This window comes from Macrobrachium rosenbergii, chromosome 37 (assembly GCF_040412425.1).
Source record: "Macrobrachium rosenbergii isolate ZJJX-2024 chromosome 37, ASM4041242v1, whole genome shotgun sequence".
Taxonomy (NCBI): domain Eukaryota; kingdom Metazoa; phylum Arthropoda; class Malacostraca; order Decapoda; family Palaemonidae; genus Macrobrachium; species Macrobrachium rosenbergii.
Window position 1 is genome coordinate 20,062,247 of NC_089777.1, and position 17,868 is coordinate 20,080,114.

At 37.2% G+C, this 17,868-nt stretch overlaps 1 protein-coding gene across 3 annotated transcripts in view; it reads left to right on the plus strand.

Moving 5' to 3' along the window:
* Pdzd8 (PDZ domain containing 8) overlaps nt 1–17,868 on the plus strand; it is a 60,757-nt gene that overhangs the window by 13,296 nt on the left and 29,593 nt on the right. The window contains exons 1-9 of one of the 3 annotated variants that reach the window (XM_067081675.1): nt 7,647–7,918; nt 10,424–10,740; nt 11,026–11,136; nt 12,242–12,434; nt 14,099–14,184; nt 14,556–14,780; nt 14,927–15,097; nt 16,082–16,279; nt 16,968–17,034. In XM_067081675.1, the coding sequence (XP_066937776.1) occupies nt 10,510–10,740; nt 11,026–11,136; nt 12,242–12,434; nt 14,099–14,184; nt 14,556–14,780; nt 14,927–15,097; nt 16,082–16,279; nt 16,968–17,034 (1,282 nt within the window). In that variant the 5' untranslated portion in view covers nt 7,647–7,918; nt 10,424–10,509. Of the gene's footprint in view, nt 1–7,646; nt 7,919–10,423; nt 10,741–11,025; nt 11,137–12,241; nt 12,435–14,098; nt 14,185–14,555; nt 14,781–14,926; nt 15,098–16,081; nt 16,280–16,967; nt 17,641–17,868 lie in introns of those variants that run through there. The other 2 variants (XM_067081674.1, XM_067081676.1) reach the window with 2 other exon arrangements.

Here is a 17,868-nt window from a genome sequence, read left to right on the forward strand (position 1 = left end):
CTGTGCCCTCCGGGCCCCAAAATGTCTAGGAACGCCCCTGGCCTCCACAGTGCAAAGCCTTCTCAGAAGTACTGAAAGTTCTAGACGTAATCAATGCTTGTTCAGGTTTACGCCTTGGGATCTTTCACAAGTGTCACACAATGTTTTTTGGCTATTATAACTTGATGATGGCCGCTTTAGTGACAAGGATCAGTACAGCTCCTAACAGAAGGAAGGAACAGGTAGTTAATGACATTGAAATTTTCACATTCATTAGTACATACCTACGAATCCCTGTAGACCCAAGTATACTGACCAAGCTACCAGATCTGTGAAGATGTCGGCATTCACTCTAACTTGCAGACATCGTGAATGCAATTTGATTATGTATTTAACAAACAGACCAGTAAAACGAAGCAGATGTTAACGTAAAGGAAAAAATGATTATGAAATTACCGAAAATCATATCACAGTACCCTTAGACCAAGCATGCAGAAACTGACAGAAAAATAAGAGATAATTATAACTTGAATTAGCAATGCCATTTCTACCCTCCACATTCATTATACGCAAGTGCACACCAAGCTAATCTACTTACACATCACACCTCAAAACGGTTTCCTACCTGAGGACGAACGGCAACCCCGAATAACCACTACTCTGAGTCACCACGACGGAATGGCATCCGCTGGAAACTTGCAGAGCGATTTCCAAAATATCCCGTTGTTGCTCGCTCACGCCGTCATCTATTGGTTCCTCCCGGTTCGAGTACAGGGTGCTGCTGACTCTAACGTTCATGATGGAGATCAGGATGACGAGTTTGAACATCTGTTGTCGAAATTAATTTATTATTATTTTTTCTTTTTAGTAAGTGAAATCTCTTCTTTCTGTATTTCCCGTTAACTTCTCTTACTTCCTAATGAGCACCGTATTCGTTGGAAGCTTGAATTTCAAGTCAGTGGATCCTGTGGGCTTGTTTCATATGAATAGGGCTCACTTGAATAATAATAATAATAATAATAATAATAATAATAATAATAATAATAATAATAATAATAATAATAATAATAGAGAAATGTGACTGAATGTTGGTGATAGAGCAAGCCGCCATAGGTCTATAGGTCTACTCGGCTCCCGGTTTGATTCGGGGTGATGAGAATTGCAATATTCTTTACATTTATTATTATTATTATTATTATTATTATTATTATTATTATTATTATTATTATTATTATTATTATTATTATTATACAGAAGATTAACCCCATTCATATGGAATAAGACCACAGGGGTCATTGACTTGAAATTCAAGCTTCCAAAGAGTATGGTGTTCATTAGGAAGTAAGTTGTAATGCATGGGTTTAGTGAAAGTATTAATATTTACATCCTACGTTCAGTGGAAATAACTATCATTGTAGTCTGCATTCACTTAAAACTGCAAGCGTTAATGCTTACACTAAAAGAAAGGAATAATGAATGCGTATTTTAATAACAAATACATCTCTCCATAAAATCATGACTAAATACAAGTAAAAAGTAAAAGAAAGTGGACTTTGAGTCAGATGAAATATGTTTTGCATTTAAGGTATAACACATTTAATGAGAGGAAAAATCCTTTGTAAAATGTAAGGATGAATAAATAATAAGATTGTTGTTGTCATGTATTTGAAAAACGAGTTATATAGAAGTTTTAACAAATACTATATATAGCTTGATAAATTCCGTTTATTATTATTATTATTATTATTATTATTATTATTATTATTATTATTATTATTATTATGCAGAATTAACAAATATTCATATTAATGAGTGATATGTCTTGGAACAACTAAACACTTCAGTAGAATGAATTCTCAAAGCACAAATAAGAGTGATATTCCCTTTTAAGGGCAAAACTATAACAGCTAGCCACATACTGAACATTTTCCTAACATTTTCCTAAAGAAAGACGAAGACCACACAGGTAAGGACCCCTTTTCATACCTGGAAAGTCAATTAGTGCTCACCTGAGCGATGGTCGATTTCAGATGTCTGCTCAAGAGCTCAGCAACCAGAACTGAGGCGCTCAGGAGGTGCCGTTGCAAAGGCAACACTTCTGAAGTGAACTGGAGCCTAGACCTTCCTGGAAAAGGTTATGCTATAGGAAGTCTGTATTGAAGTGGCCCGCTCATTGGTCCTTTCATTCAGCAGTCTCTGTTATTCCAGCCAATGAAATCGACTGGAGAGAAACCCTGACTGACTACATCTGCAAAGAGATTGGCAGGAGTGGCGCTGTTGCAAATGTCATATTGAATATGCTGCCAACAATTATCTGAAATTTAATGGATTTTGTGACTATAAACTCTCTCTCTCTCTCTCTCTCTCTCTCTCTCTCTCTCTCTCTCTCTCTCTCTCTCTCTCTCTCTCTCTCTCTCTCTCTCTCTCTCAGGCATTGCGCCTTTTGTTCGTTAGCATCGATTATAGAAAAAGCTTGTTACTGCCCTAGCTCCAGATATGGTTTAGGAATAGGCTTGTATGCTTACGGTATCTGATAATCCTTGTAGGTTACCATAGAACTGACTGCATGTTTTACTTCTTTGTCAATTTCTGTAATTATGTAAACACGCATCACGGCTTGGCTTGACACTACAGTCTACAGAATCACACAAGTGGTACTAGGAGTAGCATCAGGCTTCAATCTAAAGTCCGTACCTATCCCGGGTCTGATCAGAACAGGAAATGGGAAAGTAAGAAAAGTGGCGATGGTTTCTCAGTAACTGAAAAATATTGTCACTTTTTTTTTTCTTTACATTTTTACACCTAAGGGCCATATCTAGCTCAGGTCTGGTCAAAACAGGAAATTGAAAAATAAGAAAAAAGTGGCCATGATTCCTCAAGAATTGAAAAATATCGTCACTTTTGATATATTTTTGACGTTCATAGGCCTATTGGCCATAGACCTCATCTGGTAACTTGGTTAATATGTCTTCCTTTGTAGCTGAGTGCTACATTTGCTCTTTTGTCTTTTTACACTGACTGTAACCATCATATCAGTATAGTTAACAGCTTATGTCATCAGAGGCTCAGTTATTTAATGCGTTTCATTGTAGGCATTACTTAAGGTTCTTTGCAGCGTTACTCCGGCCCCTAGCTGCAGCCCATTTCGTTCCTTTTACTGTACCTCCTTTAAAATTGTCTTTCTTCTATCGTATTTTCCACCCTCTCCTAACAATTGATTCATAGTGCAACTGCGAGGTTTTCCTCCTGTTACACCTTTCAAACCTTTTATTGTCAATTTCCCTTTCAGCACTGAATGACCTCACAGGTCCCAGTGCTTGACCTTTGGCTTAAATTCTGTATTCAATTCAATTCAGTTATTTAAAGGGAAAATAGCCATTGTTTCTCCAAGGCCAGAATTTTCTTTCCTATGGTCATATCAGCGGCCTAGGTTTATCCCATCATATACCACCAGTACTGGTATGCGTTTAGGCCTAGGAATATGTGATTACAGTAAAGCCCTCCTGGCAATACTTTACCTTGGATTTCTCTTATGGAATAAATCAGGCCTAAAATTTTGCGTAAGATGACAGGTGTTCTCATAACTGGATTATATAGGGCCTTAATTGTGTAGAAAATGTTTCCTATTAAACGTGCCTTGTTTTTCAAAGCTAGACTCACTCAAAAGTTTCCGAGCCAAAAAAAGTCTGGCATAGGTGAACGTTCAGTCAATTCTACGTCGACCAAACGTGAAAATGTAGGAATAAAGAAAAAGCAGCATCTCAAACCACACGTTTCATTCTCATATATTATTCTGAAAAAGAGGAGAAGAATCTAAAGTTTACATCCATGCGTCCTGTCCACGACAACCCTTGTCTGACGGACTTTCATTAGTGGAGAACACACACCTCCGTTGATTGGCGGTTACCCTTTTAGAAAAAAAATATATCAGAGATTTTGTATCTTCGCCTTTCACTCAAACGGTAGAGCGACCCAGCACATTTGATAAACGGGAACTGACGGCTGTCGATAATATTGACTGTGGTAGACGTATCGGAGGGAATCATCCGCTAGCCAACTTTTTTTTTATTTTACCTGTAAGCAGTGCCACTTTATATACATATATATTTTTCAAAATTAGCTAGTGAATATTTTACCCTCGAGATCTGATTCCCTCGTCCAACTCCCGCCTGAAATTATGGTGGTACTATTACATTTTCTCAAGTGCCTTTATTTCCAATTAATTTAGTGGTGACTTTGTTTACTCTGTAATTTGTCCCTTGGTGGCTGACACTTCTTCTTCTTCTTCTTCTTCTTCTTCTTCTTCTTCTTCTTCTTCTTCTTCTTCTTCTTCTTCTTCTTCTTCTGTTTACTGACTTGGACATGCCTCTGTCTTGAATTTACCCGAATAAGCAAGAAAAAAAATAATTTTTATATACATGATGTTAACTTACAATGATGAAATATAGCTAGAATCTTTCGAAAAAGCCTAAACGTAACAAGTGAGATAACTGGTACCGTTTAATTTAAGTAACTGGTCAGAACTTTTAACTTTTAAATTGACTGGAGGTGCACAAATCATTTACCAGTCTAAACCCTTGTAACATTAAGAGTTATCTTTAAGATTATGTTTACAGAATTATTCTAAGCTGTCTAAATTTAAAGAAGTTGCGAATTTTAGCGAAGTGTAACAGAAACCATTGTGTTTAGAGAGTTATTCAAAATGGCCAGCCATTGGAGAAGTTATTTTATATTGAAATGCATAAAAACAGGATAATTTCAATTTTAATTCTTTCTGGTACGTGTGGTAACTTGATGACTGGAGATACGTACATTTTAAAATAGGCCTACTTTTCATACTCTCCATATGGATGCAAGTCGTTTTAACAGCACATACTCATTCGCTGTTATTTTGTGCGTTCTCTAGAATTCTTCGTCGTTTTGTAATTCAAGGTAAAACCATCCAGTTATATTTTATTTCAAAGTAAGCGATCTCGTGATTTCTAATTAAGTATAATTATGGGCATAGGCATTTGTTACTTACGAGGCAAGGGGCATCTGTATTATATATCATCTCTATTCACTAAATATTTCTCTCATTTGCAAAGAATATTGATATGTAACTCCAATAACTGTAGGGAAAAGGCTCATAAATAAACTTTGTAAAAGATTGTATGAAGGTCCTGGCTTATAGTTCATCCGTTCGACACAAGATGGAATCTGAAGGTACCACATGGGACTATCATTCTGAAAAGCTTCTACAGCAGTGTTTCTCAACCTTGGGGGCGTCAGTAATTTCCAGGGGAGGCGCGAGCCTTAGGGAAAATTTAAAAATTTTCTAATTAAATTCGTTATGCTCATAACAAGAGTGAGGAACTATTATTCAGGAGTTTATGAAGAAATGCAAACGTATCGCCTTAGAACGTTAGTCTTCTATAGCCTACTATTCTGGGTAGACTCGTTGCGCTTACCATGTTTTGTAATTATGTACTTCCCTTCCTATCCCTCGAAACCCCTTCTCTTTCCCTTTTTGTCATTTTCCTTTAAATCTGGGAGAGAATTTATTCATAGATGCAAGGGGGGTGTGGAGGGAAGGACAATCTCTTAGAGGGGTGTGGTATTAAAAAATTAAGAACCTCTGTTCTACAGCTTTGTGCGTCTTGCTCATCCTTATACTGAAACTTTTTACTCATTTAACGTGAGTTGGTCTTCGTAAGTGGTTGGGTCTCCGAGTATTCCACAAATTTACCCTTTCCTGTAGGTATTATTTATTACGTGGCTTTCAAGAGCAATTATGGATATATTCTTGTTGGAAAATGGGTGGGCGGAGAGAGTGGTAGTTGGTCCTAGGCTCACAAGAAGCCTGCATTTGGGCAAGGAACGTGCTGGGATAAGGCCTGCCTTAATCTTAACCAGCCACGGCCGTTGCATTTTATTTTCTTGCCTCCAAAACAAATATGTCGAACATTAATGTGGTATAACACAATAGAAAATAGATTAACCATCCACCTGTTTTATTTTATCTTTGCCTCTCCTGCCGAAAAGCTCTGTAGTAAATGAGTCTAGTCAGCGTTGAGATGCTTCTTTACAGATATTAGTTGAAAAATCTTGTGATATTGCGGTATATACGCTCTATGGTGTAACCTCCACAAGCTATCTTCATCATTTGCAGACAGGCAAGGTTCTCAGTGCTTAATGATATGATAAAGTCAGTGTTAAATGTTGAAATATCATTATGTAAAATAAAAAAATGTTTAACGATATAGTCATGGTACAGATCAAATGAAAGGTCTCATCGACTAGATTACGAAAATGTCATTTCATTCCATCCTGGGGGGTTGGGTGAGCATAGGTCATTGGAGAGGGGAAAAAAAAAAGTTATTTACCCTATCAAATTAATGGGAGTCTCAGTGTACCGGTTATGAGAACATTTAAAGCCCGTCCCTAAAAGGTAGGCCTAGCTTTACGAAGTCAAATTGGAAATGTTTAAAATTATTGTAAATATATTAAAAAAGCTCAGAAAATGTGTATATTTTTTTAAATAGAGAATGGGGCAGTGAAATATAAAGGGCTGAATTAATTTATGAAAATTTTAAGGAAATAAGCAAAGCACCAACCATGTTTTTTTGTGTAGTTTTTTTATGTACAGGTGCGTTACTTTTATTTTACTTTCAGTTTTCACTAGATAGTTTATAAGTAGTCATACGGAAATATGTCTGATTATAACAACTGTTATTTTAATTGGGTTTATTATCGTAGGGTTGATACTTTTCTTATTAGTATTAGTGATTGCATATATATATATATATACACATACATACATACACATACACACACACATACATACACATATATATATATATATATATGTGTGTGTGTGTGTGTGTGTGTGTGTGTGTGTGTGTGTGTGTGTGTGTGTATATGTATGTGTATGTATGCGTGACATGCATAGGGCAATCCCCTGACATCACAGTCACAGAATCTCTGAATCATATACGATTTGTGAATGAATCACACACACACGTGTGTATATATATATATATATATATATATATATATATATATATACATACATATATATATACATACACACACACACATTATATATTATGTAAGTATTCATTCATTTGCACAGTCGCGTATGTTACACAGAGACTTTGCAGCAATGCGCGCTGTCATGAGACTGTCCCGTGCAGGTCACCTTGAATAAGACTATAAACGTCGATTGAACCATCTGTGCTTCTGACAGCCCTCGCAGAACTAACAGAAAATGCTATATAAAATATTATTGACCATGCACTCGAGTACTAAAAGACAATATCGGTGCTCAGAACCTCTCGAAGCTCGCATACGGATTCCCTCGTCAATAATCGCTAAAATTAGTTCAACTAAACCTGCATAGCAAACATTAGCAAGCACAAGCATGAAGTCTCATCTGTTGGTGGTTTTAAATGTGAGAGAGAGATAGAGGGAGAGAGAATAAAATTCGTTATCAGAACCACCCTCGTTGCCTTCTGTTGTGTTTTTGGAGCACATTATTGATTGCACAAGTAAGGCCCACACACATTAAAGGCATCATTTGCTACTTTGACATTAACCTTCGAGCAAGGGGTAAGAAGAAGACGTTCTTTTTCGGTCTCTAAAAGGCAGCTATTTGTTGAATGCAAACCCTATCAAGCATTCGCGATTTATCGAAGCGTAACTTCATCCAGTGCGTTGATAAAGTGTTCCGTGTATTTTACCGCTTGATAAATTAACGAAGATATATTTCCCGCGATAAAGAAACGGAGGGTAAATATGGAAGTACCGGGAAAGAAAAAAAAAAAGATAATACTCCGATAGCTGCCCTTGGGATCTTCCATAGCGTACGCTGTGTCGTCTGCTTACGAGTGACAGTCAGCTGTCAAAAATGTCATAATGTTGACGTGACGTGCGTTAGTGTTTGTGTGAATGTCATGAGGTAACTTCGTTTTTATTGCCGTTGAAGTGCCCGTGTAGAAACGACGACTCTCCATTTGTAATTGAGGGGCAAAATACCCCGCATTACTTGTGGGAGTTCAAGTGTAACGGGACTTTCTTCTCTCTCTCCCGTTGGTGGTGGTCAGGCTCTATGTTTACGGTAGCCTGGATAGCCTGAGACCAGCCTTGGGTCCTCCGTCACTTTTTCTAAAGCCTAAATATTGTTTTCTAAAGATGCTTCAAAAATATATAATTTTTACACGGAAATTTTCATCTAGAATCTTTTATATGTTTTTCTGAAGGTCCTGTTCTGGTTAGGTTAAGGTTACTGGTCAGGCTATATGTTTACGGTAGCCTGGTTAGCCTGAGACCAACCTTGGGTCCTCCGTCACTTTTTCTAAAGCCTAAATATTATTTTCTAAAGATACTTCAAAAATATATAATTTTTACGTGTAAAATTTCATTTAGGATCTTATTTATGTTTTATCTGTTGTGTTTCTCTGAAGGTCTTGTTTTGGTTAGGTTAAAGTTACTGGTCAGGCTTTATGCTTGTGGTATACTTAGACAACCTTAAACCAACCTTTGGTTCTCCATCACTTTTTCGAAAGTCTAAATTTTGTTTTCCAAAGATACTTCAAAAATATATCATTTTTACATGTAAAATTTCATCTAGATTCTTATTTATGTTTCTCTGAAGGTCTTGTTGTGGTTAGGTTAAGGGGGTTCGCCATCACTTTTTTGATGTCTAAATATTGTTTTTTTTTAAAGATTGCTGAAAATATGTCAGTTTTATTTGCAGAATTTAAGCACATGAAACTTTTTCGTAGAAGGTCTTGTTCTGGTTAGGTTGCGGTCACTGGTTTGGCTTTATGCTTACGATAGCCTGGGTAACCTTTGGTTCTCCATCACTTTTTCAAAAGTCTAATTATTGCTATATCTAAATTATGTCATTTTTATGTGTAAAATTCATTGAGGTTCTTATTTGAGTTCCTATGAAGGCATTGTTCTGGTTAGGTTAAGGTTACCGGTCCGACTGTGTGACATACAGTAGCCTGGATAACCTTAGACCAACCTTGAGTTCTCCATCACTTTTTCAAAAGTCTAAATACTTTTTGTTAAAGCTACTTCAAAAATATGTCTATCTTATCCATAATATGTCAACTAAGATCTTATTTTTGTTTCTCTGAAGGTCTTGCTTTGGTTAGACTAAGGACAGTACCAAAGTTTGACTTGATCTTCATGACTGTAAGACAAAATTTTAATATTTGTTGTAGTAACTTTATTTGTAGGTTAGGCTATACAATGAGAAGCTTTAAGGCTACTTATCAGTTTGGTAATTATTCATTTTGTACATGTAAATGGTAATTGTATGACAGATCGATTGCTCGACAAACACTGAACCATATGTTTTTGACTGCTTGCTTGCTGTATAGATATCTGATCAATAATTATCTGTAATTGATCATTAGTATTGGTGCTAACATCAAATTTTTGTTTTGCTTAACCCACATACCCAACAGTCATAGGATAGGAGACCACAGTGATCAGGAAACCATGGATTTTGGGTAGGGAAAAACAGTAAATAAGTGCATTGATCCATTGGGAACAGTAGAATACAAAATAAAACACAAAGGAAGGTGAAGCAATATGGTCCTATGTATATTCACTACTTTGCTTTCCATAAGGAGAACTGCTACAATCTTCATTGTACAACCACAGGTCCCAAATAATTCAGCGCTGACGAGAAAGTAACATACCTTTGTATTACTTATATCAGATTCTCATATCCATTATAAGTCATAACTAAGTAGTACTACAATTCTTAGACTACTTATATTGTCATGAGTGTAGTATTTTTATTACTCATGTTAGTTCAAACTACTTTTGTTCCTTCTACACATAACATTTTAACAATACAGTTAGTCTGTTGTAAAAATGACAGGGATTTTGAGCAGGGCAACTAAACTGTGATGCGAAAATCCCACAACACAAATGAGCGTTGGAAGGAGTAAGTAATTCATGCCAAAAATATTATCACAGTATACGTACCATTCAGCATATATAGAATTTATGCCTCAAATGCAAACGCTTTCTTTGCCTATTATTATCATAATTTGGTGCTTTATCTACTAGTGTTTTAAAAGTGAAGAAACATTAGCAACAATCCTTTTGTAAGGGCAGATCTTGGAGTAAAGTTGTATCCTAAATCTGGAAGAAAATGCTTATTGGTACTTTTTCATATTCATGTTTTTTCTTTAATGATAGAGTATTCTTGTAAACACAATCCACCATTTTTTGACATTCACTAGAAATTTGGCCATTTTTACAGTCGTTTATTAATGCTTGTTTAAAAACTCTTGGTCGTAAACTTATCATGCAGTGTAGAAGGAAACTTATTATGCAGTATGAATACTTTTTATGTATAATATATTACTTTAGTTCCATGTTTTACAGCTTATGAAATTTTGACTTTTTCTAATGTCATTTTTTTCTGTTTTTCTTCCAGTGATTGTGCAAACCGGTTGAATCAAGTATTGTTGGTAGCTTCTCTTTTTATAAGCAGTACTTCCGTATCTAGTAATAGGGGTCAGAATGATTGGTATCCTGTTATGGAATCTGTTTATGTTTCTGGCTGGAGCCGTAGCTGTGTTGCTCTCAGCATGGTGGTGGATCACAAATCAAGAAAGCTCTAACTCGGAGCAAGAACGACCAACCGTCACCAGCACCTGTTTACCCAATGTCCTGATAGATAAGCTGAAGCAAGGACTGCACAGAAGAGAGACTTGCTTCGCACTCAACTTGGTGCTTCAGTTCTTTTTTCAAGTGAGTGCGATGTTTGTTGTTTCACTGACGAAGATAGGTGTCAGTAGCATATGAAACATTCTTTTTTTTTTCTGAGCTGAAGTGGTATTCTAAGGCCAGTTTTTGTGTGGTATTTACTGAATGTTTAGCTTTAACTGACGATCATATTTGCTCTCACAAGCTAGAAAATATATGTAAGAGAAGTTTATAAGAAGCAGTTTTTATCCTGTGTTAGTCATTCAATTTAGGTATGTTTTCTTTCAAAAACTTTTCTGTCCTATGCTAATTGTTTTCCATTCCTCTCAGGAAAAGCGATATGAAGCAGGAATCATACGTTGGCTTACAAATATGTTAACCTTGGAATTCAATGAGCTTCTGAGGCATAAGACACTGTCAAAGTTTATCCATAATATGCAGGTAAGAAGCAGCTGTAATTCATTCCTTTGATGCTGGAAGATTATATAATTGAGTTATATACCCATGAAAACAGTTTGTCTGTTGAACCATATTTTGTATCTGTATGGGTACAGTATTATGTTTCCATTTCACAGCAGGAAATATCTTGACTTAGTCTTAGCACCAGTTTCTGTAATAACACTTTTACCCTGAGGTTTACTTATATGGGACTTTAGCAAAAAAGGCTGTACAATGTAACTGAATACAATGTTAAGTTATGACAAAGCAGCCTACTGGCATACAGATAGGCAGTTAGAAAGAGCAGTAGGTATTAATTTAGTCAATAATAAGCTGAGAGAGAAACTTATCTGGAGAAGCCCATACAGGACAAGAAAAACTCAGTACCGTACAGAGTACAGAACAAAGCTTTAAACAAACTGAAAGGTTAGAGATGTGATTTCCTAACCCATTTAAAGGAAAATTGTCATCCCTTAGACTAGCAGGGTCTTCTTTTTGCAAAGTGTGTATATTTTGAGTTTTTGACCCCACTTTGAGTAATCATTTGGCCACTGATTAAACCTTCCTTTTTGTTTCCTGTAAAAGAAGACTTTGTCTGTATGTCTGCACTTTTTCTGTCTGCCCTCAGATCTTGAAAACCACAGAGGCTAGAGGGCTGCAAGTTGATATGTTGATCATCCACCCTCCAATCGTGAAACATACCAAATTGCAGCCCTCTAGCCTATGTAGTTTTTATTTTATTTAAGGCTAAAAGTTAGCCATAATCGCACCAACACCACAGGCCACCATCAGGCTGTGGCTGAAAGTTTCACGGGCTGCAACTAAGAGTTTCATGGGTCGTGGCTGAAAGTTTCATACAGCATTATACGCCTTACAGAAAACTCAATTGCGCCAAAGAAGCCTCGGCTCCTTTTTTTTTTTTTATATAGAATCCAAATGTTATTCATCATCATTTGGTGTTGGTTTTTGTGAACTCTAATTTCTGTTTGTGATCCTTGTACTGTATTGTGTGTTAAAAACTTGGTGTTTTGTAACCATTTTATCTTATCAGAAAACTTGAGATCAGTGTACTGCTATCTGTTCTAGCAAAAACTATTTTCCTTTCCAGATTCGAGACTTGAACTTAGGAACTAATTTCCCTGTGATCCGAGCTGTTACAGCAAAGCATGTGAACCTCAACCCTGATACGTCTAATTTGGAGCAGATAGATATCTTAGTTGAACTAGAATACAATGGTGGAATACAGTTAGCAGTTGATGCTTCCTCCAGATTCGCTAAGTCTGCCATGGTCAAGATAAAAGGTATGGTCTAGTAAGGAAATGCTTGAAAATAGAAAGAATGTAATGAATTAACTGAGGTCGTGCCATGGATGGTGACATTTGATATCTGATGACTCATATATATAAATGATTTAACAGTAAAAAGTATATACCTGTAATGTTATATAGGATTTAACTATATACCGCATTCTTCAAAAGTACTCTACTGATCATTGGTTTACAAATGCCTTTCTTTGCTGATGTTAGCAGGCAAATGCAACTTGGTTTACAGAGTCACTGCCTTTTTGCTCCTCTGAATACTGATGTTTGCAGTTTTCAAATGTCTTCCATTGCATGAATGTTTGCACATGAGTGTTTTTCTTTTTTGGTTATGTTGTATTAGTCTACATCTCTGCAATGTCTTCATACAGGTGACTAGCCTCTTATTATGCTTATGAATGTATTACCACAGGCATTAGAAGTGCATGCACAGCGTAAGACCTCACTTAAGGATAGGATGTATGACAGATGTATGTACTTTGCAGTACTTAACTGACTTCATTTTTTATTTCTTGTATTATAAATCATTCATCATCTCTCATTATCTTTATTCATCATTTTTAGTTTTCTGAAAAGAAAACTATTGTGCCAGCTTTGTCTGTCCGTCTGGACTTTTTTCTGTCCGCCCTCAGATCTTAAAAACTACTGAGACTAGAGGGCTGCAAATTGGTATGTTGATCATCCACCCTCTAGTCATGAAACATAACAAAATGCAGCCGTCTAGCCTCGGTAGTTTTTATTTTATTGAAGATTAAATTTAGCCATAATCATGCATCTGGCAATAATACAGGATAGGCCACTACCGAGCCGTGGTTAAAGTTGCATGGGCCACGGCTCATACAGCATTATACCAAGACCTCCGAAAGATAGATCTATTTTCGGTGGCCTTAATTATACGATGCACAGAAAACTCCATTTCGCTGAAGGAACTTCGGCGCATTTTTTACTTGTTATATTTAGTTCACAGTCTTCCCTTTTTATCATCATCATTTGGTGTTGGTTTGTGTGAACTTTCATTTCTGTTTGTGAGCCATGTACCGTATTGCGTGTTGAAAACTCAGTGTTTTACAACCATTATAACTTGGCAGAAAACTTGAGACAGATGTGCTGTTATCTAGTGTCAAACAATGTATTTCATCACCTTGGGCTTTTCAGTTTATAACTCTTCACCCCAGGGGGGTGGGGGGGAGGGGGGGATAGTGCCATCAGTGTACCTCATTTAGTGCACTGTAGGCATTATGTAAATTCTCTGCAGCGTCCTTTTGGCCTCTAGCTGCAATCCGTTTCATTCCTTTTACTGAACCTCTGTTCATATTCCATTTCTTCCATCATACTTTACCTCTCTTAACAGCTGTTTGTTAGTGCAACTGTGAGGTCTTTGTCCTGTTACACTTTTAAAACCTCTTTAATCTCAGTTTCCCTTTCAGCGCTGAATGACCTCATGGGTCCAGTGCTTGGCCTCAGGCCTAAATTTTATATTTCATTCATTCAAATAACTCTTCATTCGCAGGTTTAGTTAAACAAGGCATTTTATATTATAAAATAATGGTGTCATTTAAAAACCAAAGTACATTTCATTTTCAAAGCTTGTTATATCAACATTGTATATATACGTAGTATATATACTTATAAAAATCTCTTTACAGTCGTTCAACTCTCGGGCAATGGACGACTGCAGTTCTCTCGTTACCCTTTTACTCACTGGAGCTTCTCCTTTTACGAAGAACCACGGGTAAGCAGCCTCTATCATCATCTCCTCTTCTCAGTTATGTTAAAATGTTATTGTATTTACTGAATGTCGAGGGAATTATTAGGAAGATGCATCATGAAAAAGCTGAGTGGCATAAGGTAGTGAAATCTGTCATTGCTCAAATAATTGCCACCATTTTATACTTTAAAAAGACTTTTCTGTAAACTCCTCCATGACTTGTAACTGCAAATATTCCCATTTTTCACAGTTGAACTTTGGTGCCTAAATTATTATTATTATTGTTAAGGAGTTTAATCAGACCACTGTATCAGGACATACCGCAAATCTAAACACACAGTGGTGTGAATTCACAAAAACAAAAAATCTGAAAATATATTCCTTAAATATTGCAGGTAGAATTTGAGGTATATTCAAGCTTAGGTTTACACATTCCGCGCTTCAATGCGATCATCATCTCCCAACTGCGAGGCGTCTTGAAGCGAAAGCACACGCTGCCTTATTTCAAGTTACGGGGTCCGCCACTCGTGAAGAGGCCACTGCATCCAGCCAACGAAGAAGGTTGTTCCGTCCCCCCTGGAAGATTGACTGGAGAGGTTGTCAAGTGCACCAGACTGCAGGTAATCAAAGATTTCTTCTTGTTATGTGTGATTGTCAGTTTTTAGTGGTGGAAAGTTGGCTTTAATAACATATTGGATCCATATTACCAAGAACTGCAAAGTTGTTGTTCACCTTAAAATCACTCACTGTATTTCTTCTCTTACAGTCAGCTCTAGTTGATGAGATCATGTACTGTACTGTGATGTTGAGTGAAGTTCCTATTATTTGTGCAGTAGAGAAGCCAGCTGGCATGTATATCATTCAGGACATCACTTTGAAGCGCCCCCATGGAGCGTCAGCTGGCATCCTGTTACATAATGCTGAAGAGGGAACTCAGGTTTGTTTTATTTTCTAGTTTTACTGAGAGTGCTATAACTTGAGTTAAGAAACTGAACAAGAACGTTACGGAAATGGCTTGATATCGGAACGGAGGAAACGTGTGGCTGTAAACTAGTGTTATTTTCTAAAATATGTTTCATTTTGGTATAGTAGGTTTGCAGATTGAGGGTTTGACTCCTGCGTAGATGTGAATTCAATGCATTCCTCTAGTGTTTTCTGTAGCCATCTTATAGCACTTAGTTTTTATGATGCTCAACTCTTTCTTCTATAAATTTTATGATGCTCAACTCTTTCATCTAAACTGGAAGAAAAGTTCAGTGCCTCCTTTTGCAACCTAGTACCAAGGCACATTTGCCTTGAATTGGTAGAAAAAACATTTTTTGTGAACTGATATTCCTTCATTGATAGTGCCTCACGCAGACCTAAAGAGAACCCTTAAGAATCTCGTGCAGCTGATTTCAAAACTCATTTATGCCGATAATCTTACGTCTTTTTTGTGGAAAAAAGAGTTTTTAAATCTACCCGTTGTCGGCAGTGTAGGTTGCCAACTTTGAACTGTAATTGGAATTCTTCAGAAACCCTGAAGCTTGAAGTTCACTGTAGAATACATATGCTTTCTTTGTGAGGTAATTTTATCCGATTGTTGAATTACTCCTGCTCATTGTGCCTGAGCTTATTTATGAGTAGCTCACATGATCCTGTCCCAAAATGCAGACAGTTATCCACTAACGAGTATCAAGTCTTAGAAAAAAAAACCCATTAAACTATCAGACTTTAGCACTTTATCTATTCATAACATTTTTCAAGAGTTGTAAATTATTAAAGAAGATCTAAGCTACTTATTATGGACCCTTTGGGACAGCCATATGAAAATTAATAATAACCAGACTGGTCACTTGATATACTTACGACAATGTCAAAATGTCTCATACATAGAAAAGAATTTTTTAAGCAGAGCATTTTATGCCTATTTGCATTGCAGATGGTAGAATCCGTTCAGCAGTCGTCGCCAGCATATGCAGCTGGGCTGCGCAAAAATGATGTGCTGTTAGCTGTCAATGGAACCTATCTGAGTTCCAGCCAGCAAGCAGCAAAATTATTTTCGTCCAGTAGCATAAGTGGGGATGTCGACAATATCACACTGCGAGTGAAGAGGATAATTCCAGTAGATCAGAGGAAGGTACTGTGCGGCGACGTCTGACGTTTTCTCATCACAGTTCTTTACTTCTTTTCATCCTTTCAAAAAGTTTCTTCTTGTACGTTTGTATACCGAAACATTTTTAAGAAGAATCAGTATATCACATTTCTCTCGTAGTAAGTGCTTCGATGAACCCAGCTTCATTTTAATTGTACTGTAGATGGATTTTTGTGAAAATCATCTAGATCAATGTTTCATTACAACACATTTGCTTGTCAGTTTTTGTACTAAGAGAGCTGCACATTTAGAAGTTTTATCTTTGACCTCTGTCATGCATGTCTGAGTTCTTACACAAGTACTAAGTAGTTGCTGATTTCCAATCATTCAGAAGTATCTTTACATAAAGGTGAAATTAATGTTTTGCTTTGCTGAATCATTAAAGCTTCTTACACCTGTAACTATTGTACTGTACACTACCTGGTGACAGACAAGTACAAAATACAGTCTTTTAATACGGTATATACTGCATGATGAGTACGGTATTAGTAAAACCATGTGCAACAGTCTGTTCTTCAACAGTCTACTACATTTGTTGACAGAAACCATAGTCTGAACCTCTTTTGGTTACTACTGCTGATCATCATGTTCTGGTTCTTTGAAATATAGGATTAGCTGTGATGACTGATAATACCTGAAGTAATTAATGCTCCCTTTCAATGATTTTACACAGATGGTTGCTGAACAAAAACCAATTTGTTCAGACGGTGCCTCGTCAGTTATCGGAGAGGAGACCACAGGTAGACTTCACGTAGCCTCAGGCAACCAGACTGTTGTTGCACTTTGCACCACTAATATGAGTAGTTATAATGGAGATAAGTCCCTTAGTGCTCGGTTAGACTCCTCAGTAAGCAGTACCTCTGGTTGTGGTTACCCTAGTAATTACCATATTGCTCGCAGTGCTGGTGGTGGAGGTGGTGGTGGTGGTGTAGGGGGGGGAGCAGCATCCCATAGCAGTGTTGTAGGTAGTAGTAGTCATGGTGGTAGAGTTGATGCTGACGTCAGTAACGCTACCTCCATCGTAGGTTGTGATGGTTTTAGTCATGTTGATGTTGGCAGCAGCAGTAGTCATGGTGGTGTTGGTGGTGTCGGGACGAGGGGCGCGGATAACCACGGTGCCCCTTGCATTGGTAGTGTTGGTACAGGGCCAGTGGCAAGCAGCACTGTCGGTGGCAGTGGTGATGATGATGTTGTGCATGGAACTTCACGTGCTGTTAGCCCTTCGCACTTGCTTGCTGGAATTATGGGGTCGTTCAACGGCGGCCGTCCAGCCAAGCATCGCTCCCTCCCTGGGTCACCCGTACTCCAACGCACCAACAGGACTCGTGTTAATTCAACACGTGAGGGTAAACACGCATATACTGCTTCTTTTGTACTATTACGCTCTGGTTCGCTGAAGATTTTTTATTTTTGGCTTAAGTAGTGCACTGATTCCCTTTTGAAGTAATTTGTTGTAGTGTCTCATCATGTTATGAGCTCATCTTTGCTACCTTAGAGTAAATTGTATACAGTAAAAAAGGAAAATGTTTATAGGTATTTGCAGTAGATGGAATAGATTATTGCAGTGTGCATGC